We start from the raw sequence: 27,000 nt of genomic DNA, 5'->3' as shown, positions 1-27,000 counted from the left end.
TCAGAATTTTTGGGATCAAAACTAGTTCAAAAAAACTATGTCAATTTCTCTTTTGCATACAATTATATTTTTTGAAGTTTTCTCACTACCTAAACAAACTTCTAATCATGTAAAAATTAATATGTAAAACTAAAAACTAAGTCAATTAATACAATAATTTGCTAAACCAAAATGGTTTAGAATATGTTTTTAGTCATTTACGAATAAATGTGTACAAGTTATAAATAAACTTCATTTATTTATATTTTTTTTAAAATTGAATTTTACTCACTTTTATAATTCATTACAAATAAAATATTATTAACTACTATTATTTTTAAAATATTATTACTTATTTTTAAAAAAATATGTACTTTATTAAAATATTTGTGTTATGATTATCAATATACTACAAGAAACCTAAGAAAGGGTGATAGAGTTTTAGTGGGGGTCATAAAAGTCCCCAAGTAAAGATTATATATAGGCTCAAAAATATTCCACCCGCATCTAAAGGTATCAGCATGAGTTGGAAATTTTCCTCGAAAAATCCAAAGTGACTGCCATTACTGGCAATGCGCTTAAAAGGATAATTTGTTTCCTTATAACTGCAGTCATGTACTAGCCGCTACCACATGCATCTGATCCACACGAGCTCAGTTGTTGAAATATATCCCATATTAAAGTTAAGCCAAAACCTCTCTCTACACCTCTCCATAGCAAAACTCCTTAGTGTGAGACCTTTCTCCTTTCTTTTCTGATTTCAAGTGTGATTTACCTTTCTCCATTTCACATTTCCTTATTTTGCTGATCTCAAGTCCCATCATCTATGTTTCAAGCCTAAAACTAAGCCTTAAGGTACAAGGATCTATTGATTTCAAGGGTTTGTGGGATTTGATTTGCTAATTTCAATCCTTAAGGAATGTTTTGATTTCATGCTCTATGATTTGATGAAATCTTATTTGTAGAGTATTATGCCCTATGATTCAATTTGCAACCTAGTAAGAAATTAAAGTTTTGGAAATTGGATTTGATTGTGCTCTATTTCAGCTTTAGGATTGTTGAATCTCATAAATTCGCAGCAACACGTTTTGTTAGTGTGGAGAATTTCACATCAACAAAGTTCAAATTCTCATAGCTAAAAAGTTTCTAGAGATTTTCCCATACTTTTCCCATACTTTCTCTACAATGGACAAGGATAGTGTCATATTGGTTTGAAAATATTATTAGGTGTTATTTTGTTTTTTCCTCTATTAGTATAGGGCTTTAGAACGTAGGTGAAAGGTTGTTTTCTTCATATATTGTGAACTATTAGTAATAGTTCAAATTTTAGTTCTTGATCACTGCTCATCAAATTCTTATTTTTATTCTTATTTTTTGTCCTTTTGGTTATAGCAATTGTCTAGTATTGGCTCCACTTTGGTTTGATGCACTCATGATTTAGGTTATGGGATTATTTGTTTATTCATTTTTCATGACCATACGTATTAAAGAAAACATAACCTAGAGAGAATTTTGTTTTATATATTTTATTAAAAGAACAATACAGTAGTAAACCCTCTATTTTGTTCTCTTAGCACATGTCCTATTAAGTGTTCGTTCAATACTTCATAGCAACTTCCTAGTGACCCATTGCTCCTCATACACCTTACCATTTTTTAAGCCACTTTGGAGACTATGGATGAGAATTTATCTGGCCTTCCAATTTGACCCTTGGCAGTCCCGAGTTAAACCTAGAATTTTCCTTTATTTTTTTAGGATAGTTCATCCAAATACACTTTTAGGACAACATAGTTAGTCACATTTGGTCCATTTAGGTATACTCAGCCCATTAGGCACCACCTAAGCCCATTAAGACTCATTAGGCCCACCTAGGTTCACCTGGACCCAGTTAGACACACTTGGCCTATTAGGTACCACCTTAGGTCTATCTAGTTTCACCTAGGCCCATTTCGGTCACTTAGGCACTGTTAAGTCATTTAGAAGCCTTTTAGGTGCACTTAGGCTCATTTAGACACCCTAGGCCCACTTAGGTTCACCTAGGCCCATTTAGGCACACTTGGTCCATTAAGCACCACCTTAGGCCTATCTAGGTTCACTTAGGCCAATTTAGATACACTTGGCCCATTAGGCACCACCTTAAGCCCATCTAGGTTTACCTAGGCCCATTTAGGTCACTTAGGCACCGTCTTGATGACCCTAAGTCACTTAAACACCTTTTAGGTCCACCTAGGCTAATTTAGACACCCTAAGCTCACTTAGGCTCACCTAGGCCCATTTAGGCACACTTGGCCCATTAGGCACCATCTTAGGCCCATCTAGGTTCATGTATGCCTATTTTCGCACACTTGGCATATTAGGCACCACCTTAGGCCTATCTAGGTTCACCTAGGCCCATTTAGGTTACTTAGGCCCACTTCGGCTTGCCTTAGCCCATTTAGGCATTTTATGCCTATTTAGGCACCCCTAGGCCTTTTCTGGTCACCCGAGCCCCTTTAGGTCATTTAGGCCCCTTTAGGTACACCTAGCCCATTTAGGCACACTTGGCCCATTTAGGTCGCCTTTGCATGGCTTATATAGTCTGCATAATTTGCATTTTTAACACTTGCATTTATCTATTTATTTATTTTATTTAGTTATTTATTGATTATTATTTGTTTAGTTATCTATTCACTTTTATTTATTTATTTATAGAAAATTATATGTGATCAATTATCCTATCTCTTTTTATTATCATCATCATCATCATTATTATTATTATTATTATTATTATTATTAAATGTTTTTAGTATAAAATTTTTAATGGTATGTACATAAATAAATTTTTAGTAAGTTGTTTTTTGAAAGTGCTTTTAATATTTTCTTTTTGGTAAGTTAATTTTTTCAAAAGTGTTTTAATATAGTTTTTGTTAGTGGTACCTACATAAATAGAATTTTGGTAAATCTTTTTTAAAAAAAAAAAAAAAATTGTTTTAATATAAAGTCTTCAATGGTATGTATGTAAATAAAGTTAGATAAATTAATTTTTTTTAAAAGTGTTTTTAATATAAACTTTTTTTTTTTTAATGTCAATTTGGTATTTTTTTTTTTTAAAGTTTGTTAATATTTTTAAACTTGTAATGTACATAAAATTAAAACACCACTTTCGGTAACAAAACCAAAGCCACTTTCCAATATCAAATTTAAAAAGAAAAAAGTAATAATAAAAATCTCTTTCCTTGATAAGTATCAAAGCTGTTTCCATATAAAAAAGAAACACACACGTTACGGTATCGAGGAGGAGTCTCCGTTACTCACGGCAGCACCTATTTTTATAGGAAGATCCCCCTGCTTTGAGGGGGAGGAACCAGCCGCACCATTCTCCATACACGGCAGCACGCATCCGAGGGATAGCAAGGAGCACTGTTGAAGATTTTTCTGGGGACACTGCCGAGACCCCACTCCACATGGCTGCATCTCAGCATCGAAAGGCCACACATTCAGAGGGGGGATCGGCGATGCAAGATAGGTAAGTTCCGGTTTTCAATTCCGGTTTCGTTTAGTTTTAATCTTTTTTTTTTTTTTTTAACTTGGATGTGTTTGTGATTTTGACTTCTTAGTTTAATTAATTCTGTTGATGTTTTTAATTACAATTTAATTTAGTTATAATTTATTCTTTTAATTTAAGTATGTTTGTGATTTTAATTTATTAGTTTAAATAATTATGTTAGATAAAGTTCATGTTTTGAATCCCAAAATAGTTTATTTTTAATTTATTTGTTAGTTTAAATGTTTATGTGATTTTAATTTATTAGTTTAAATAATCATGTTAGATATAGTTTGTATTTTTTAATTCTAAATTAGTTCAGTTTTAACCTATCTTTTAGCTTAAGCTTAAGTGTGTTTGTGATTTTAATTTATTAATTTAAATAATTCTGTTAGATAAAGTTCATGTTTTTAATCTCGAATTAGTTTATTTTTAATCTATCTATTTAGTTTAAATGTGTTTGTGATTTTAATCTATTAGTTTAGATAATCTAGTTAGATAAAATTTATATTTTTTAATTTTAAATTAGTTCAATTTTAATGTATCTTTTAGTTTAAGTGTGTTTGTGATTTTAATTCTTTAGCTTGAATAATTATGCTAGATAAAGTAGTTCATGTTTTTAATATAAATTAGTTTATTTTTAATCTATTTGTTAGTTTAAATGCGTTTGTGATTTTATGTCATCAGTCTAAATAATCCTATTAGATAAAGTTTATATTTTTTAAATTTTGAATTAGTTCAGTTTTAACTTATCTTTTAGTTTAAGTATATTTTGTGATTTTAATTCATTAGTTTAAATAATCTTGTTAGATAAAGTTTTTTTTTTTTTTTTTAATTCCGATTTAGTTTAGCTTCAATTTATTCTTTAGTTTGGATGTGTTTGGAATTTTGATTCATTAGTTTAATTAATCCAGTTAGATAAAATTCATGTTTCTTTTTTTTTTAGATTCCAATTCAGTTTAATTTTAATCTATCTTTTAGTTTAAATGTGTTAGTAATTTTAATTCCTTAATTTAAATGATCCTTCTAGATAAAGTTTATATTTTTTAATTCCGATTTAGTTTAGTTATAATTTAATTTATTTATTTTTAATTTGGATGTGTTTGTAATTGTAATTCAACAGTTTAATTAATCTTATTAAATAAAGTTCATGTTTTTAATTACGATTTAATATAGTTTTAATTTGTTCTTTACTTGTATGTGTTTGTGATTTTAATACATTAGTTTAATTAATCCCGTTAGATAAAGTTTAATCCTGATTTAATATAGTCTTAATTTATTTTTTTAGTCTAGAGGCATTTTTGTGTTAGTTGATCTTATGTTAATTCTTGATTGTTATTCTCAATTTATGCACTTCTTGAATCCTTGTTGCTAATTCTTGATGGATATTTCATTAGCTTATTTGATCTAAATATTAATAATTTATTCCTTTGGTAATTTCCTTTTGTTCAAAGGCCATTGGAAAATAATGATGATTGGTCTTTATCTCACCACTTTAGTTTCCTTGGTTGTCCAAAATTTTACTTTGTGATTTTGTTTTCTTTTGTTTTACTTGGTATTTTGTTTCTTCTATTTTGTTATTTCAAATCAATTTCTTTTATTTTAAAAGAAAATAATTTTCTTAAAAATTCATCTAGAATCCTTATGATCAATATATATATTAAAAAATATGCAATTATATCTCATTCAGTTTGCACCCTTTTATTTTTAATAAAAATTTGGTTGAGTCAAACATGAATCCAAGCTTGTAGTCCCAAATAGATGGGAATTCATAGGTTAGATTTATATATATCAATAGGGGAATTGGTGGAACCCCTACATAAAATCATTTTTCAAAAGCCTTTTACCATTAGCTTGTTCAATTTACTACATCTTTAAAAAGAAAATTCGATTTGATCTATTTATGATGTTTCTAAAATTTTCATAATGGTTGTATGATAGTGCAGGCATCTTGAACATGAATTTAGAACTTTGTTTGAGTTAAAAAGCAATGTTGAAATAGAAGACATGAATGAGTCTTTCAGGTGGTTTTGTTTTCGCCCGGTTTTGGACACTTCAAATGTTTATGTAAAAATAAATTATTAGATGACTTTGTAAATTTGTTTTGATATTTTTCCTAAATTTTTGACTTCCTGAAATTGAATTTTGACACTTACAATATTGAAATATATGTTTTCTAGAGGGAAATATGTTTTTTCAAATTTGCATCCACTGTACATGATTGATTCTGGATAGCTAATGAGTTTAAGTGTTTTAAAAATAGTTTAGAATGCTCCTTAACCCTAGATTTTTTTTATTTTTATTTTTTTTGTGTAATTTAGACACTTTAAATGATGTGTGTGATTTTAGGAGACCTTTGCATGTTTTTTTTAAAATTCGGTATACACATGTCATTATTTTTTGCTCAGTTCTAGACCTTTTGGAACTTTTGGGCATTTTTGTTTAAATTTGTTATTTGAATGATTGTTTAACCATGTGGCTGATAGACTGGACATGAAACAGATGTTCTCTAGAATTTTTTTTTTCTTTTTTTCAATTTAATTTGCATTCTAGATATTTTTTAGCATTTGTTTAGTGAAAACTTCTATTCTAATGGCATGTTGGAAATTCTGTATAGTGTTTAACTTATATTTTAACCTATATTTTAACCTAGTATTGTTTGGCATATCTTAACTCGGTTTTGGGTTTTATTCTCTAATGTAGACATAATGACGATGTTGTTTGAATTTTTTTTCATGGCAAAATAATGTTTTTAGATATTTGTTTAGGATTTTTTAAGTGAATGCAACTATTCTACCCCTTGCTGCATGTTTTTGTCTTAGTCACTAATTTTGATACTTATAGTTATCTTGAGCATTAGTTTAAATTTAACAACAAGCTTATATGCATGTCGTATGTGATAGTTATTATTTTTTTAGACTCATACCATTTCATTTGAGTTGTATATATACCATGTATATTAGGGTTTATTGTCATAGTTATCCATTATTACTTGTGAGCTAACCCTCTCTAGCTACGTGCAAGCGCATTGTAAGTTATGTGTGCTCTCTAGGTACGTCTCTTACACCCCTTCTCTTTTTAATTCTGTAAATATGCAAAATTTGTTTGTGAATACTCTCATGTTTGATATTGTCTTTATTGCTCTAATTTATGGCTTGATTTTTTGAATGGATTGAATGCATAAGGTATGTTGTATTATATTGTCAAACTAACTTTGATGTTTTGTGATAGCGCTTAAGAAGAAGTCTAGGTACACATACTATCCTTTCTTTATGATTGTGATTTGAATCCTTGTTTGGCATGCTAGAATTAACAAACTTTTAAAATCACTTTGGCTTATCTAGGTATCCATAATCAACTAATTAATTGTCATACTTCCCTCAAGTTAGCAAGTTTTTAGGGCTTAGAGGGGTGTTATCTCTTTGAGGTATCTTCCTAATAGGTAACCTGATCCCTAAACCTAGACCCGAACTTTTCGAAGACATGCTTTTTCAAAACTATGGAGTCACATTTTTTAGGGTTTTTCTTTCTTGTTTTATTTTCCTTTTAAAATTAAATAAAATAAGTGGCGACTCCAACTTTTCCAAAAATAGTTTTTCATTTTGAAAAATGAGTCTCGTCGACATGTGGACGCACATGAAAAATGTGAGTCCACAACAGTCTTTAATATATGTTGCTTGGAGAATGGGTTTTGTGACTAACTTGTAACCAAGCTTGAACTCAAATATTTGCTTCTTATAAAAATAGAAAGGTAAAAAAATAAAATAAAATAACAAGGCATAATACTAGTTTTTTTTATTGAAAAGATACTCCATCTAGTTTTTTATTAAAAAGATATTCCATCTAGTTTTAATAATATGTTTCTTGTAAACATGATTTTTTTTGTTAACTACGATTTTTCTCTGCAATTCATGTTGTGTTTGGTTGCCTAGAAATGGAAAAAAAAAAGTTAAATTAAGATTGTTAAGCTATGAGTCTTTTTTATTTTCTAATTGAGATATGTATTTCACTTGAGATTGTTCCACTAGAGAACTTGCTAGAGCAACATTCTTGATCTCCCTTAAATTGGCATGGAAAGAAGAAAAAGAAAAAACCCATTTTAGACACACACTAAGAAAATATACAAGTTGTTCGGACAATAAGTCTTGTTTATATGTTGGCAATTTTGTTCTTTTTTATGTTTGACCATAGAAGCCTTTTTAGATAGTGACTTGCTCTCCATTGAAATCAAGAGTTGTTGTTCATCCAATCAAGAAGTCATAGGTATATCTAAAGAGGTTTGACATGTGGCAAATTAGGCTAGGTTGAGGTATTAAAGAGCATCGGTTTTTATTTTGAACTTAAAATGATTTAAAATTGTTTTTTTTTTTAAGTAAAGCATGATCGCTCAAATGACCTAGAATGCTCAAGTGCTCAAGACCGCTCAAGAACCTGAGGCACTCATGCAATCAGTGAGTTGGCTCGAGCGGTCATACAGATTTTACCGAGTTTTTCATGCTATTTCAATTGAGAAACCTTCCAAAATTGAAACTCTTCAAGCTTTTGCCTATAAGTACCTTCATATTAACCCTTAAAGGGTTAGAGATCATTAAGTGACTATGGAAAGGTCACACATTCTCTAGAGAGGGTTTCCTAGAGACATCCTAAAGTACCGCACCAGTCTTGATCTCTCATTCAAGGATTTGTGTGGACCCGCAAATTTCATGTGCGTCCTAGGTGAAAAATTAGTTTTGAAAAAGTTGGAATCGCCACTTATTTATTTTATTTTAAAAGGGAAAATAAAATAAGAAAGAAAACCCTAAAGAAGTGACTCCATAGTTTTGGAAAAGAAAGTCTTGAAAAACCCGAGTCTTGGCTTGGGGATAAGGTTACCTATTAGAAAGATACCTCTAAGAGGTAGCACCCCTCTAAGACCTAAAGAGGTCTCTAATGACTAAGTTGAGGGAAAAGTGGAAATTAATCAATTGATTGAAGATACCTAGGTAAGCTAAGGTGATTTCAAAACTAGCATGCCAAAAAAGAAATCAAATCACAATCAGAAATGAGGGTTAGGATGTGTACCTGGACTGCCTCTCAAGTGCTATCATAAGACATTAAAGTTAGCACAGAAATATAGTACATGACATGTATTTAATCAAAGCAAATCGAGCATCCAAGGATTACATCGAACATAGATATGGCTCACAACAACATGTCTTTTCATAAAATTCCAAAAAGTAAGTGATAGAGAGCATACCTAGATAACATGCATAATTTATAAGATTCCCCCAAAAATGTTAGAGGGACAAGTATAAATTATATAACATATTCCTTATGTCTAATATACAATACCAAAGACAAAATTGAGCCAAGATAAATCAAATGACTCCAAAAATAGATAACTAATTCAAGCAAAGTACAAGACCATCAGCATACCCTTAGTAAAGGGAGCTTCACAAAACAATTTCTAAAAAGATGTCTTGGAGTAGAATTTAATCACAAAAAAATTCAGGAAACAACTCCTACACATCCAGAACAAGATATCAAAAGCCAAACACTCATTTGAATGACAAATTGCAGCAAAGACACCGAAAAGTTCCAGAAGGTCCAAAGTAGGTAAAAAAATAGTGACATGCATAAACGAATTTTTAAAAAATTAATAAGTGATCACATAAAATCATATAAAAAATAAAACACATCATTCACATATCACAGGAAAAATAAGTCGGGTAGTACTCAAAAATATTTTTAAAACACTCCAACTAATCAAATATCCAGATTCCATTATGTATAGTAGGTATAACTTTGAAGAATCATATCTCCCTCAAAAATGCATATTTTTTCAATATTTTATGTCTAAGATCAATTTCAAGAAGTCTAGAATTAATAAAAAATATTGAATCAAATTTAGAAAGTCATTTGTTATTTTATTTTTAGAAAAATATTTCGGGTGTCTAGAACTGGGTAGAAACAGAGCCCTCCTAAAAACTCGTTTATATCTTCTATTCCAGAATTGCTTTCTAACTCAAACAAAATTTTAAATTCAAGTTCAAGAAGTGAGGAAAATCATTCAAGTTTTGGAAATTTTTTAAAAATATTCTAAAGTTGCTGAAACTAATTTTAAAGCTAAAGGGTCAATGGTTGAGTGAAAATTGGCAACAAAGAAGAGTTTTGAAAAAATGATTTTATGTAGGGGTTCCACTAATTCCCCAATTGATTTTGCATGAGTTAGTTCAATGGATTCCATTATTTGGCACCATGAAGTTCTAGAGGTTCATGTCCAATGTTCTCAATTTCATCAATGACTCACATAATTGGTATGGGCAATCTCAATAAAAAATAGTGAGGAGTGCCAGCCACTGTTGCAATGTTAGCTGGGTATTGTAAGCCAAGGATAATTAGATTTTGTACTAAGAGTTGGAAAGTCAACTTGGTATTGATCTCTAATTTGAGGAAGCACCTTTGGATTCCCATAGGCATCATATATACCAGTGGATTCTGAAGACAGTGACTGTACATTAGATGCATCTTCAGTAAAACATCATCAATATCTTTACCATCCTTTCCCAACCTTCTAATAATCACGTACCTGTGGATTAGTTGTGATTGTGACCAAATCAGGTTGAATCCCTGCACCTAGCATCCTATCAAGAAGCCTTAGAGTTTTATCATGATCACCATACTGTTCATGAACAGATACAATCGAGTTCCATGAGAATATATCTTTCTCTCTCATCATCTCAAAAATATCCAATGCATCTTTAATACGCTTGCATTTCCCATACATATCAATCAACGAGTTTAAAATAGCAACACCTAAATCATACCCTATTTTCATGGCAAACCCATGAATTATTCTACCATTATTCAAATCTTCTATCACAGCAAAAACTGATAATCCGGTAACAGTAAATTTACTTGGAACAACGCTCTCGTCGTTCATCCTCCTAAAAGTCTCCAACACCATCTCAAACTAACCAATTTGTGAACACCCATTAACCATAGCATTCCATAACACGACATCTCTGATTGGCAACTCCTCGAATGCTACTTGTGCATGCTCCATCAGACCAAATTTACCAAAGCACTACCAATGAAGACATCCAATTCCAATCCAAATTTGAACAACAACCCATGAATCTTTTTAATCTCCAAAACATCAAGGCTATCTTTGATTGCACATGGGAAGGTGAACTTGCCTGGAATAACACCCTCATTCTGCATCTTTTGATAGAATTCAAACCCCTCTTCCAGAAAACCAATTTTCCTCATTCTATATAAATAATTATTAAGAATAACAATTCTCCACTTCCCATTAGTCATGCAGCCGATAAGCACTTGATAGCACTCAATAGTTAGGATGATGATGATGTGACTCCACTACCTCTAAGGCTCCTAACCTTCTCTAACATTGACTTTACACTTGTTGGCTGGGAGGATAACATGTCCAATTTATTTTTCAATGAACTCTTTGTCATGTCCAATTTATTTTTCAATGAACTCTTTCTCATGCTGGTTGCAGTTTTGGAATTGAGTAAATATATATTCATTTAGTATCTCACTACCATGACCACCATTTGGAATAATAGGATATTTTAAAAAAAAAACAACATTTTCTAATATAAAATATATATAAATTTAAATTACATAACATAGCAAAAAAGGACTTATAGAGTTTTAATATAATTTTTTTTTTAATTTCATATTCTTCCATTTTCTCTCCCCTAATTTTCTTAACACGACATTTCATTTGAAAAATTCAAGATGAAAATGAAATTTTAAAGCTCATTGTATTAATCTATTTTTTTTTTAATGGGTAATGAGAAAAAACAATGTACTTTGAAGAACTGAAATAATATATAATGGTATTACAACTTAACCATTAAACACCCAAAATTAAAATTTAAATAAGGAGGTGCATTCATCCATCTCTTATAATTATTATAATAAATGTAAAGACAAACACATATTATGCTTAGGGATCGTAAAACAAAAAAAATATTAAAAAGAGAGAACCTTTTGTTTTACGAGATAAGACAAGTTAGTCAATCATAACAATATTTTCTAATAGTACTACCATTCAAACTATAGTTTCATTTTTAAACTATAGTTTTGATAATGAATTGGAATGAGTTATTTTTTTTGTTTTTTTTTAAATAATTTAATAAGATTCAAGTTTTTTTTAATTTGTTAACTTTATCTTATAAATTATAGAACTTGAGCTATTAATCAATATATTGAATGATTCAATTGAAAAATAATATGTTAAAGTTATTAAATATATATTCTAAGATTTATTTTATGATAAAATAATTTTCCTTTTTAACATTACAAGAATCCTAAATCAAAATAAAGATTTGAGTTCATTAATATATCAAAGCAATTCTCCTTTTAATACTTTATGAACCAAAAACAAAATTAAAATTTGAGTTTATTATGATTATCTAATTCATGTCTTAAAATATAAAATAAAATGTGTTATTTTTTTTTATAATAAACATGTCAAGATAATTATTATTTTTAGATATCATGAATCATAAGTAAAATCCATATATGATATTAAAATTCACACATCAAAATATAAAATAAATTAATTTTCTAAAAAAAAAAATATATGTAACTTGTATGCTTTTATGAAGTATTTATATTTAGCCTTCATATAATTTAAAACAAGGCAAACACACCTTAATCTAACCCATGCGTCAACCGTCCAACAATAGTCTCCATAGGTAGTTAGCCTAGCTTCCCATTTCTCTCACCCATCAATCGTGTTTTCTTGCTATTTCAGATGGCTGAAAACGTATCTTAACCCATAAGTCATACCACTCTCTCTTTAAAGCTTATTTTTAGTTGCTCAAGACAAGTATGTCAGGCCATGCCATACTGTGCAACAGCCTATCCTTTAGGCAATAAAAAAAAAAACCAATCCCTACCACCTTCACATCAACCGTCTTTCTTCTATCACAGCCCATGCTTTGGGCTGCCCAAAATCCATCTGTCACAAGAATAACGCTGGTGTCGGGGTGTGTGTTGTTTCTATCACAAGCAACATTCATGGAACTTCTTTTTCTTTGGCTAAAAAGTTTGAGATTTGTCTCTTCAACCCATTGGTCCTATTGGCGGGGAAAATTTTTTTCAACCCATTGGTCCTATGGGCGGGGAAAATTTTTTAAAAAAATTCGACCTGCAGATCAACCCAATTCCTTATGCTCCAGAGTTAAGCCATATCTTTGCCTTGTCCTTCAAAGTAAAAGGGAATAGCTTGAGTCTCAAAGCTCCTCCCTCTCTAAAAGTATTGCACACCTCCTCAAATTCCTTGACGTGGGCATATGGGTGCTCACTCTCCATTCCATGGAAATTTGGTAGGAGGGGTACAATATGGGGCCTTATGATCAACTGCTCAAGAGGAGGCACGATGCATGAGGGTGCACTCATCCTTGGTGGGTGCATTCTATGAATGGCTTTATGACTCTAAACTTCATCTTTTTCCAGGAAAATTGAAATCAAGGTGGACGGGTCCTTTCATAATTCATGAAGTGCATCCCAATGGAGTGGTGGAAGTATTCAATCCCAAAGACAATCAAACCTTCAAAGTCAATGGCCATCGTCTCAAGCCATTCATAGAGCTATGCAGACAAGGAGGAGATCAACCTCCTTGAACCACGCAACTTTGAGGGAAAGCAGGGTTTCATGGACTATATTAAGTCCATGAATTTTTATAGTTTTATATAGTTGTATTGTTATTTTTATTTTTATTTCTTTTGATTTTAATTCTTGCTCAAACTTGGTTTATTTTGTCTTAATTCTATTCAATGTTGATGTTAAATTTCAGAAAAAAAATCAAGAAAAATATGGAGAAGCCTTCAAAAGCAAGGCAGGGGAGTAAAGCAAAGGGGAAAGAGCACTGCATTTGAAGGTGCGAAAATTTCGCACGAAGGAATCCAACATGCGAAAATGCATTTCAAGGTGCGAAATTCCAAAAGCACCATTTCGCACACCACTATTGAAGGTGCGAAAATTTTCGCACCGTGCGAAACACACTCTTGGCACACGAGTGCCATTTCGCACACCTCAAGGCAATTTTCGCACAGTGCGAATCAAGGTGTGAAAATTTCGCACAGCTCAATCCAAGGTGCGAAAATTTCGCACACTTGGGGTGCGAAAATTTTCGCACACCACTATTGAAGGTGCGAAAATTTTCGCACCGTGCGAAACACACTCCTGGCACACGAGTGCCATTTTGCACACCTCAAGGCAATTTTCGCACAGTGCGAATCAAGGTGCGAAAATTTCACACAGCTCAATCCAAGGTGCGAAAATTTCGCACACTTGGGGTGCGAAAATTTTCGCACACCACTATTGAAGGTGCGAAAATTTTCACACCGTGCGAAACACACTCCTGGCACACGAGTGCCATTTCGCACACCTCAAGGCAATTTTCGCACAGCAATTTTCTCACAGTGTGAATCAAGGTGCGAAAATTTCGCACACCTCAATCCAAGGTGCGAAAATTTAGCACACTTGGGGTGCGAAAATTTTCGCACCGTGCGAAACACACTCCTGGCACACGAGTGCCATTTCGCACACCTCAAGGCAATTTTCGCACAATGCGAATCAAGGTGCGAAAATTTCGCACACCTCAATCCAAGGTGCGAAAATCCCTGTCCAAGGTGCAAATTTTCTAAATTTCAATTTCGCACACCACTATTCAATGTGCAAAAATTTTCGCACCGTGCGAAACACATTCCTGGCACATGAGTGCCATTTCGCACACCTCAAGCCAATTTTCGCACCGTGCGAAACAAGGTGCGAAAATTTCGCACAGTGCCAAATTTAGTGCGAAACTCCATTTAAGGTGCGAAATTCTCAGTTCAAGGTGCGAAAATTTCGCACGGTAAAATTCAAGGTGCGAAATCAACTTTTAAGCTGCGAAAACTCTGAATTTTAAACTCAATTTTTACCCCCAGGGTTTTGCCTAACTTCCAAAAACGACTTTTCGGTTGCCTTGGAATTTTTAAACATCAAACCACCCCAAGCCCCATCTCTATATAAACCCCTGAAGGAGAGAAGCTGAAAAGCCTCTGGAACTCGAACGACCATCTCGCTCGCTCCCGCGCACCAGCTGAGAGCCTCTGGAACTCGAACAGCCATCTCGCTCGCTCCATTTCCGCCATGGCAAAGACTAGGGGAGGTCTTTCTGCATCCCCATCCTCGCCGCCGGTGCCTTGACCACCACGGTCCGCCATTGGAGGCGCCACTTCGCCACCTGCTCAGGACTCCACGCCTTCTCAGCGCCGATATCCCACCAGGAGGCCACCCATTGAACCTATGCCACCCGCCGCCAAAGCCAAGAGGCCTACTTCTCGGCCACCCGAGAAAAGGGCCAAGTTCTCGGGTCCTTAAGAGCTATCCCAGACACCTCAGGCCAAGCCGGACTCTCAGATTCCTGTGGGGATCCCTCTCGAGACCGTCATCAGACGTCCTATGATCGCAGGGCCACCTATAGAGGGCAACCTGGATTGCAGAGATCGATCCTTCCATTCAGAGACCTGGTTCGACATCGAGGCTCTCAGACAGCAGCCAGAGCTCAGGGATTCATTCCGTTTGCTGCAGAGGTATCACATGGAACATCTCTTCACCCCTAGGCAGTTCTATTATCCGAGAGTAGTTCTAGACTTTTATCATTCTATGACTACTCGAGGCATCCGGAATCCTACTCTCATCTATTTTACCATAGATGGACGCCAGGGTGCCATTGGAGCTTGCCACATTGCTGAGGCCCTCCGTATACCTTATGAGCCTGTGACTCAGGCAGACTTCAGGGAGTGGTCCTCATTCTCTCAGAGGGACATGGTTCGTATCTTGTCCAGGGGGACTTCCACAGCCTCAGTGTTGACTAGGAGAGAGCTTCCATCTGGGATGCTTCTTATTGATGTGCTCCCGCGTGCCAACATCTTCCCACTTCAGCATAAAGTTCAGAGGAGAGGAGCTATACTTGAGGCGTTATTTAGGATTTTTGAGGGATATTACTTCGGCCCTCATCATTTGATTATGACTTCTCTTCTTCACTTTGAAGGGAAAGTCCATCAGAAGAAGCTTCAGAGGGAAGATGTCATTCCATTATTATTTCTGAGGCTCCTCTGCCAGATTTTAGAGCACCTGGGCTATCCTGGAGAGCCCCGCCTTGAGAGGCGCCGCCATTGCCGAGAGGACTTTTCTCTCGACAAATGGCATCACTTGGCAGCCTACTTTGCACCTCAGGAAGCCCCAGTTGTGCCTCCACCTCAGGGAGCCCCAGATGTGCCCCCACCTCCAGAGCTACCCCAAGATGAGAAGCTACCTCAGGCCCAGCACGATGAGATTCTCACTGACACTATACCTCCTGCCCCTGCAGCACACACCTCAGTGCCCATGCCTGAGGCCACACTTCCTGATTCTCCTATTACTCAGCCAACTCCACCAGTCGTGCCAGCTACCTCAGTACCTCCTCCTTCCTCTGAGCCCACTGTCACCGTTTCTCTTACGGAATTCAGAGGCTTAGTGCACTCATTGCAGACATTGAGCACCGCTCAGGATTCTCTTTTCCAGCAGATGGCCACTATTCGTGCACACCAGGATCAGATCATTGCTACTCAAACCCAGCATACCACGATCCTTCATCAGATTCAGCAGTATCTGAGTATGCAGACACTTCCTGGGTATGATAGGTCTGGACCATCCGAACCTTCACTGCCAGATGAGGGGACCATACCAACTGAGTAGGCCATACCAAATGAGGGTACCATGCCAGCTGAGCAGCCCATACCAGATGAGGAGATCAAAGTAGAGCCATCACATGATCCCACTACTATCTGATCTTTTTATGTTTTTTTTTTTTTACTTACATCTTATATTAGACTTGTGAATCCCATCTTTTTGATGTTTTATATACTGGGATTGGATGTATTACTTGAACATCATGCATATTGTATTTCTTTTCCAAGTAATACTTATATATATATATATATATATATATATATATATATATATATATATATATATATATATATATTTTTTATTATATTCCCTTTTCTTGTTACTCTTTTATCTTTGAAACATGTGGTTTCTCCTTGGAGAATAATATGCAAATGTATGAGTTGGCCATGTTTTGGCGTGTTGTGATGTACGTGTGAGGATGCGGCGCCTTGAAGTGTAAGTGGACAATTTGTATTTCATAAGAAACAGGTCATTGTAAATGAGATCAATGCGCCGCTCTTGACCAGATGTGGAAGCCTTGAATGAGTGTTCAGATTGAGCTTCCAATCCCATGTCCTACCCCGTGGAATTTCTTTATTAAATAAGAACTGTTTACATATAATGAGATGAATAATACATCATGAACATTCCAAAGTAAGAAATGAGACTGGTTTCCTAGTTCTTACTTTTAAAAGGATTATCAATTTCACACAGACAGCTAAAGTTCATAATTATTACACCAAATACAAGAGAAATTTCAGGTACACGTGACTATATTCTGCCAATTTTACCCTTATTTTATTTCAGCTAAATTTCACCTACATTAGTTAAGACTTCTTACAACTACATTTGACATGCTAAACTCTACATGCGCTAGTTTGCAAATATAATATTCCTCTAGCTTTTCTTGAATTAGATGGTTTATTAGGGTTTGAAGCTTAATATGGAGCTTGAGGAGGATTGAGATGAATCCATGAATGTTAAATCTGTAGCCAATAACCCTCTATTTTGTGGGTTTGGCATTTTTTGTTGTAGTATTCTACTAAACTCACGCTCATATGTTTGCATGATCCCATGAGAAGGTTGACAAACATATTTTTTGGTTGTCATTTCTGGGACTTACAGTTGAATGTCCCGTTGGAGCATTTATGAGATTTTGTAATTTACTCAAATAATTTGGGGCAACTTTAAACTACCCACAAAGGCATTTATTTAGGCATATAATTTTTATTATCCCACCAAATGTCCCTCTACTAGTAGAAATTCTGAAATGGTATTATGTAACTGGGGTGCAAGTTGCAGAGGCTATTTAAGTATTAGGCACAAATAACACCAAATTGTTAAATCTAAATATCATTATAAATGATTTGTCCATGTGTGACAAAGACCACTGACTGCATACATTTTACATGAGTACATTATTATGGTTGCAATAATAAACAAAATAAAAGGAAGTCATGTTACATCATTTAATAAATGTCATAAAAAATGCAAAAAAACAAAAACAAAAATTAAAACCCTATAAAGGATATATATTTGCATGGAGAATAAATATCTAATTCAATAAATTTTAATAAAAATTATTTTTACTTTTCACAAAATTTTTAATGGTGCCTATTGTCTTAGGATTTTCTTTCAAGTTGCTTGTAGATGGGAATGGGCCTAGATAGAATTAAAAGAAAAAAAATGAGAAGTGAGATTTTTAATATTTACTAATATAACCTTGATAGATTTATTAATAAAATTAGATTGACTTATAAATTATTTGTCAAGATAGCTTTTACCAACCTTGACATAAAAATATTTTAACTCCATATATTGACTTATAATTTTTCTATCAAGATTGTATTACCATAAATTAAATAAAATTTTAGCAAATTCCACATATGTCATTATTGCCTTTATTTAGATACCTTTACATATGAATATATTAATTTTATATTGACTTATAAATTCTCTGTCAAAGTTGCATCGTCATAAGTCATGGAATAATCACTGGAATTCATATATGTCATTATTTCTTTTAACTAAGTTTTATATGTCATAGTTGCCCATTTAAATAAAAGATATTGACATATACTACTTTAAGTAAAGATAATATATGTTAACAATGACCCTTTTTCTTGTAGTGGAATTTGAGACACTTTCTAACACAAAATGAGGGTCTATAGTTAATGAAAATATTAATAATATTATTTTATTATTGATAATAATAACATGAAAATAGAAAAAAAATGCAAATATTAAAGGTGAATTGAAAAAAAAAAAAGAGTAGGTCATTTTCACATGGAGCGAGAATGAATTTCATTCTAATCTTATTAAAATACATAAATTATGGGATGAAATATTCAAAACAAAAGGCTTTCGACTGATTGAATATTAGCCTTACACCGAATCATGAGGAAGGTGTTTGGGAGATGATAAGACGGATCCTATTCCAATCTTCTCCTTGTGTCTTTAAAACCTCACTCATCAATTCTTGAGATACATCATAGAGGTTTAGTCGTTGGAGCTTTTTCAGCTGCAATAATCCATGTGGGAACTTCCTCATATTGTGACAACACTCAATTTTCAATGTCTTCAGATTAGGAATTGCTCCTTCCTCCACTGACAAGTCTTCTAGACTCTACAACTGCTGCATTTGTGGGAATTCAAGTCGAAGAAACTCTCCATGATGAGAATTCATTTTCGTCCCCACATAAGTACGTTCAAATAATTAGTGAGAATCCTCAAGTTTGGCAACCTCCCTAGTATCCCCATTGGATCTTCCTCCAAGTGAGTTTCCGAAAGTTTGAGTGGCATGAGGTTTGGAGGATAGAGTGTTATGTCCACAGGTAGTTTCCGGATGGTTCCTCCTAGAAACAATTTGCAGAGGCACTTGTGGTGTGATAAAAACTCTAGACCCGGGAATAACATTGTTCTAGATTCAACTTCAGCATTTGATGTTGACATTCTCTTAATTTCTCTGAAATTAGTAAACAACTTGAGATTTTGAAGCCTAGTTAATTGGGCTATAAATCGGAACCCCTCCAAATTTGGGTGAAAATAAAGGTTTAGCTACAATTGCTTTAGGTGGTGAGTCAGTCTTCCCAAGTTGTCATCCTTCAACCAATCGCCACCCCGTAATGATAACGTCTCAAGGTTGGTCATTTGATGGACACCCAAATGGCCACACGCCCACCTCTCTCTCATTGACGGCCTCGATGGGATTTTACCTTCGTAACAAGTTAGATGTCTCATTTGCTGCAATTTCCAAATTGTATGGGGTATGCGAATATAATTGTATCCTGAATCAAGGGTTTGCAAATTAACAAGTCCACCGATTGATGGTGGAAGCCTTATTCCCCATTTAATTCCCCTTAAGCATAAATATTTCAAGTGGATGAGTTCTCCTATTTTTCCTGGTAGTTTGAGACGCCCATAAATTACTCTACTCAGCCCAAGTCCACGTGCAGGACCCGAAACAATTTAGGGTATTTATGTAAACATACCTCATCTCCTTCATCAATGGATCTACTGAGGATCAAAGATCGGAGATTAGAATTTTGCAAATGCGGAGAGTTGGTCTGATTAATATTACTGATTAGTCGACGAACACTAGTAGGAAGCACATCCACATCAATGTTTTCATCTACCGCAAAAAGTTTTTCTTCTTTAGCTTCTGAAATGGCTAGATCTCGAAGCAGGTCGTGTATACGGCAAGACTTCACCCTTCCATTGTCTCTCGTATCAGCCACCTGAATCATGCTTCTCTAGATCAACTCGTATAAGTAGTCTTCTGCAATGTCTTCCAGAGTTTCTTTTCCCCTTTTTTGTACAAATCCTTCAGCAACCCACAAGCGAATCAACTTAGTTGCTTTGATTTCTGAGTCCTCCGGAAAAACCCCACAGTAAAGAAAGCAGGGCTTCAAGTAAGAGGGTAAGTCGTTATAGCTCAGTGCAAGAATTCCTAAACAGAAGTCAGGACCTTGACTTAGATGCTAATCCATGCTTTTAAGCACTTTCTGCCATGAGTTTTGTGTCAGATCTTTCAGTGATAGAAGTCCTCCGAGCACCACGATTGCAAGAGGTAAACCTTTGCATTTTGATACAATCTCCTTTTTGAATTCCTCCAACCCTGACCATGTCAGTACTGTTGTACTCCCTACTCTACTGAGAAACAACTCCCAGCTTTCATCGTCACCCAGAAGTTGAAGTTTATAGCAATCTGAATGAGCATCCACAACAATTTGTTCATTGCGAGTAGTGATCAATACTCTGCTCTTATTTGATTCTGCAGGAAAAAATGAGCTCAACCCGCGCCAAACATCGGTGTTCCATACATCATCAAGCATTATCAAGTAACTCTTTTCCTGGAGACATTTTTCAATCTCTTTCCCCAACTCATGATTTTGAATCTTACGTTTTTGTTCGTCGGTGAGAGTGATGATACAACTAGCGATCCCAAGCAAAAGTTCCAGGATATTGTACTCTTGAGATACATAAACCCAAGCACAGTAACGGCCAAAGTGGTTCTGAACAGCACCGTCGTTGTAAACTTTCTTGGCAAGAGTAGTTTTGCCAAGGCCACCCATCCCCACGATGGCAACCACTCCTCCCTCCCTCTCTCCCTCTAACGACTTTCTCTTTACAAACTCCACATCATTTTTCATCCCCACTATGTTGCTTTTGTAATGATCGGGTATTTTATGCCACGTTAGCATTTATATTTTGAAAAGTCTTATTTTGAGTGATGGTTGAAAAGTAAAAAAGAAAAGTGTCTGAAGAACACGTGTTAGTTTTGGATTGGTGAAATTCGGTTTATTGTGTTGGTCAATTAGGCGAGTTGAAAATTTTATGTCATGTCAGCCTTAGGGTAGAAATTTCTTAGGATTTTAGTAATTGAGAATTTCCGAAAAAGAAAAACGAAAATGAAAATGAAAAGAAAAAAATATTAATTAATTAAATTAAATTCCTTATTAATAAAATTGAGAAAATATTAATTTGTGTGTTATAAAAAAAAACAAAAATGAAAAAGAATTAATTTGGGCTTGGATGAAATGGGGTTTTAAAAGAAAAATGGGAATTAGTTATTGGGTTTTTGAACTTTGGGCTGGGCTTGAGTGGACTGGTGGTAAGTGGATTAAAACAAGGAAATGAAATGGGCTTTGTAAAAAGAAAGGAAAACATGGGAATTAGTTATTAGGTTTTTGAACTTTGGGCTAGGCTTGAGTGGACTGGTGGTAAGTGGATTAAAACAAGGAAATGAAATGGGCTTTGTAAAAAGAAAGGGAAATAGTGGCAGAACGGGTGAGAAAAGGAGGCGGCGGCACTGTGGAGAAATTGCATCTCGTTGGAACTTTGATCGGTTGTTTGGGTGGCCAAACGACCTTCGTTTCAACTCAGATTTTGAGGGGGTGCTCTACTCGAGGAGAGGAACAATCCTACGGTGGTCAACCGTGTTTTTAACTTAAATTTAAATGACAAGATCTGTGGTAGGGGAACCTAACCTTAAAACTTAAATTTAATGTGTTTTCCTTTGAAAAAAGTTGTAAATCTTGTCATTATGAGTTAAGTAGGAAATATGGGTGTTGTATGAATTTTTTTGGATTATTTGGAATTTGTTTGAAATTTTTGTAATTGCGGGAAATTGCTTTTGGTTGATAATTAATTGTTTTGAATTGTTAAAAATTATTAGAAGGGTTGAAAAATTCTGAAATTAGGGTTTAATTTCAAATATAGTGATTTGTGAATTTTTGGGCATTGGTTATAATATTTTCGGAATTTTATGGTGGAAAGTTAGTTAATTTTGAATATTAAAAATTATTAGAAGAGTTGAAAATTTCCGAAATTAGGGTTTAATTTCAAAAATAGTGATTTGTGAATTTTTGGGCATTGGTTATAATATTTTCGGAATTTTTATGGTGGAAAGTTAGTTAATTTCGAATATTAGAAATTATTAGAATGGTTGAAAAATTCCGTAAATGTGGTATAATTTCAAGTTTATTGATATGCAAATTTTTGAATATTTATTTAAGATATTTTCAGAAATTTTAATGTGGAAAATTATTTTATTGGATTATTGGGGAATGTTGAAATTGTTGAAATTATTGAGGAACTTTGGAATTGTGGCATTCATTTGCATCATGGTTATGTGAAAAAAATTATGAAAATTGTGAAAAGTGTATGAAATGGAAAAAAAATGAAATAGTGATGAAAAGTGAAAGCCCGTGTGAGGTGAATTAAGAAGGGAGAGAGATCCCTAGGGTGAAAGACCCAAAAGTTACCCCGGGAAGACTCTGAATGGGAAGTGTATTTGGGTGCGGATGCGTATCCTTCGGTGAAAGCCCGAGAACAATAGTGCATTGTATGACTGTGTGTCACACGTTCATGTGCATTCATTTAATTGTTGAATGTTGTGAAATTGTGTATAATATTAGATATTAAACTATGTGGTTTGATTGATACTGTTGAATTGTTCCTATTGTGTTGAAGTGTTCTTTTCGTATTCTTTGGAACTTAGTAATCCCCTTAACCCCTTGGGTGTTAGGCATCCTACTGAGCAATATGGAAATGCTCACCCCTTCATTTTTTACATCTTTTTAGATGCAGATATCACTCCTGAAGATCCACAGGTGGGGCAGGGAGGACTTCAGGATGCTCCTGGAGCGGCCTAGTGGAGCGTGACATTTTCTTTTATTGTGTTTTTTTGGATTTTGGGATTTGTTTTAGTAATTATGACTTATGGATTTGTTATGAAGCCTTATTTTGATTAAGTTGTTTAATTGTGAACTTTTTTTTTTTGGATTATAATGAATATTTATCAAACCTTGTTTTGAGTAGTTTTGGGATATTGTAGTTTATGAAAATTCTAGTGCGATGTATGTGTAAAAAAATAAAATAAAATTTCAGAGTGTTTTGGTTGACTACCAGCGTGGAATAGGAGGAACCCTTAGGGTCAAACCTTTGACCTGGGGTCATGGCCAAATTTTGGTTGCCTGGAATTTGGGTCGTGACAGCTTTCTTCTACAGTGGGAAGCCTTTTCTCTCTCCTGGCCACCATATGATTGGAGTACCTCCAAGGTTCAGAAGTAGTTGCAATATTGGAAGAGCTCCCAGCTTCATAAGCTCTCGAATCTTCCATGTCGTACCTCCTTTTATTAATCAAAATTTCCTGAAGTGTGCTATTGATCACACTGATACGCTCATTGAGCTCATTCACAAACGGTAACTTGTCAGGCAAGCCCATGCATGCGGGTAAGAAATTGAGGAACCTGATATTGTTGAGTCTGTTGCCGTTTGTGTTCCACTCTGAACATGAATTCGTCAATGACATCTTCGGCATCATAAGCTGCATCTCTGATCTGATTCAACCAGAGTTTGAACATTTTGTTGTATCTACGCTCTGCATCAGCATATTCCAGGAACTGGCGGATCCACTCCAACTCATTACGGAGCTGCCTGACCTGCCCTTCTACTGCCCGAAATACCGAGGCTTCTTGTGAAACCAAGGCACCCAGCTTCTCTACCAAAAACAATATACTACCCTCCGCCATTTTTATTGCACTTCTTCTTCTTCTTTGGTGTTCTCAACAGGCAAAGGAAGCACTGTGTACCAAGAAGAAAATGAAATCGCTTTCTTCCGTTGATACCAAACAATTAGATTTTTCTTCCTTGTCCTGATCATATCAGAGAATCCATCACTTCCGAAGTCTTTTCTTTCTTTTAGAGGGACACTGTCATGTCATAAAAAAGTAAAAACATCATGATTTAAAAAATGATTTCCAAAAAAATATTAATTTAAATAAATAAAAATTATCTTTTACATTTTAGAAATAAATAATTTAATAATTAAAATATTATTTAAAATAAATATATTTACTATTTTTTTCTTTTATACTAAAAAGTATTTTTAAAGTTTTTTTTTTACTATAATAAAATAAAAATTTTAATTTTTTTTTTATCTTCTCACTTCATTATTTTAATAATTTTTTGAACATAGACTTTTAGTAATAAGTTATATGAAATGTTGCAAATTTTTTTATTAAAATTTTTTTTAATGAATTGAATTAATTAAAAATTTATTGAAATAAGAAAATAAAAAGAAAGAGAAAATTGATGGAGAGTCTTTATTTTAAATATGTAACTAAAATGTTTTCATAATTAGAAATGGATTATATTAATACATAGTATAATAGAAATTAAAGTTTTCTCGTATAAAAGGATTAATTGATATATTTACTAATTTTAAATGAAAACAAATAATTAAAAATTATATAGATTATGTTTGAATTTGGTTTTAAAATATTTTTCTAGTTTATTTTTAAAAATAATTTTTATTTTTTATATTGTCTTTTTTTTAAAATGCATTTAATTAAAAAAATAAAAACTATTTTTAAAAATGAAAATTGAGGACTTTGTTTAATATTTTTTTATATGAAAATAATAAAAATAATTAAATTTTATTTATTAATCATTCTTTTATTTATTTACTTTTAGTTATTTTAATAATAAAATATAATATATAATATATTCACAATTAAATAAAAGGAATCGGTCAATTGTATATTTTTTTCACAAAAAAATCAAATTTAAGTTTTCTGCCCTTTTCTTAATCAAACTATTGGAATCATGTAGGCACACATTCACTACCAAGATCTGAAAATTGTACCATTGTACAATTAGTGAATTTGTACAAGGGAAATGTACTAAGTATACAAGAGGTATAAAAAATTACAATTTGTAAAAAATTTCAATCGAACCATTCCTTTATTTTCCTTGTCACCCATGCATTGCATATTCATATCATGTACTTTATTTAACTCCTACATAGAAATTTTAATACTTTCCCCAATAATGATGTTTGAGGAAAAAAAATTTAACCCTAATCCATTCACGTACGTGGACACATTACTTAAGAAGGATATATTGTGTCATTGTACAATGGTATTATACTAACTGTACAAGGGAAATGTATTAAGTATACAAGAATGTACAAGACTACCATTTATGAAAGATTTTAATCAATTTTGAATCACTTCTTCATTTTCTTTGTTACCCATGGATTGCATATTCATATCATGCACTTTATTTAACTCTTATATAGAAATTTTGATACTTTCCCAATAATAATGTTTGGGAAAAAAATTTTAACCTTAATTCATCCATCATTTTCTCATCCAAACCATTAGAAATATAGTTAACATACCTACATTAACACATAACTTAAGAGGAATATATTGCTTCATTGTATAATGGTGTTATACTAATTGTACAAGAGAAATGTACTAAGTGTACAAAGATGTACAAGGCTACCATTTGTGAAAGATTTTAATCTATTTTGAATCACTTCTTTATTTTCCTTGTCATCTATGAATTGTATATGAAATTTGTACTACTGTAAAAGGGTGTTACACTCACTCTACAAAGCAAATGTACTAAATGTATAAGACAAATGTACTAATTGTATAAGGGGTATACAAGACTACCCTTTATGTAAGATTTCAATCAATTCTGAACCATTTTTTTCCTTGTCACCTAAGGATTGGACACTTTCCCCTACACATCTTTCACTTAAAAATTGTTTTAATTTGAAATCTTAAATTTCATCATCCAAAATTTGTAATTGCATATTTTGCTTGAGTAGTTTTATCTCATATAAAGGAAAATTAACCACAATATTTAGGTAGTACATTTTTTGTGAAATCAAATTAATATAAATGAATAACACATTAGTATCATTGTTTCAAATGGCTTAAGACAATATAAACAACATGTAATAACTATTTAGGAAAAATTATCAATTTTTTTTTTTACCAAATTATGTCATTTAGATCTTTCCTACCAAAATTAAAATATAGTAAATAAAATTAAAATTAATCATATTTAAAGTGTTTATTACAAGTAAACTGAATGAAATATATATTTATACTATTTTACCCTTATAAACATAATGTCAGCAAAGATTAAAAAAATCATATTTAAATAGAATTAAAAATGATCTATCTAACATTTGTAATTTAAAAAAATCATTAATTTAAATTATTGGGTTAATTTAAAATATTTTTTTTTTTGTAATTATACTTTTGAAGATTCTATGATTTTTATATTATTACTTTTAATTTATTTTCTTTGATTCTTTATCTTAAATTTCTTCTAAACTTGGTTTTTCTCATATTTTCATGTTTTCTATTATATCAAATTTTCATCTAATTTGTGTTCCATTATATTTTCTTTTCAATTTTAATGTGTTTTTATACCTTTTTACATAATAAAAGATTTTGTCATTTTTCATCTACAAAACTTTATACAAAAGATATCATGTATGAGGAAAAAAAAGAAGAGAAAATTATGATATAATTACATGCATATCTCTTAATATAATACATTTGCTTGACTTGATGACATCGTGTTTTAATAATTTAAACCATGTCAAGTCCATATCTATTTCAAATTTAAAATAGTATTTTAATATTTTTTAAATTATTAAATTATAATACATTATTCAATTAAAAATTAATTATCACCATTAGTTAAAAGATGGTCATGTTACAAAATAATATATTAAGACAATGTCTATGTATTGTCCATAAAATAGAGAAAATATTCAAATAATTGCCTATAACTTTAAAGATATTTATATAAGAAATAGCTTATATATATATATCAGATAAAAAAAGAATAATAATATTTTTTAAGGTGTTTAAAAAATACTTATTTAAAAAATGTAGTAATAATCATTTTTAACCATTGGTTTCCAATATTCAATTTATTAGGCATGGTTTTTAGGAAAAAAATAATTGGTG

The 27,000-nt window shown here is 32.7% G+C and overlaps 1 protein-coding gene across 1 annotated transcript; it reads right to left on the bottom strand.

Annotated features, from left to right (window-relative positions):
• Positions 1-20,196: 20,196 nt before the first annotated feature.
• LOC117931960 (putative disease resistance RPP13-like protein 3) lies at positions 20,197-20,790 on the bottom strand. The gene has a single exon (XM_034853028.1). The coding sequence runs from the start codon at positions 20,788-20,790 to the stop codon at positions 20,197-20,199; it is 594 nt and encodes a 197-aa protein (XP_034708919.1).
• Positions 20,791-27,000: the final 6,210 nt, after the last annotated feature.

Source organism: Vitis riparia, chromosome 15 (genome assembly GCF_004353265.1).
Source record: "Vitis riparia cultivar Riparia Gloire de Montpellier isolate 1030 chromosome 15, EGFV_Vit.rip_1.0, whole genome shotgun sequence".
In the NCBI taxonomy this organism is placed as follows: domain Eukaryota; kingdom Viridiplantae; phylum Streptophyta; class Magnoliopsida; order Vitales; family Vitaceae; genus Vitis; species Vitis riparia.
The sequence above is the reverse complement of the archived record's forward strand: the minus strand, read 5'-3'. Positions and strand labels throughout refer to the sequence as shown.

What these genes read in the sequence shown, in the direction of transcription:
- LOC117931960 (XM_034853028.1), bottom strand. Translation starts at nt 20,790, where the DNA reads ATGGGTGGCCTTGGCAAAACTACTCTTGCCAAGAAAGTTTACAACGAC.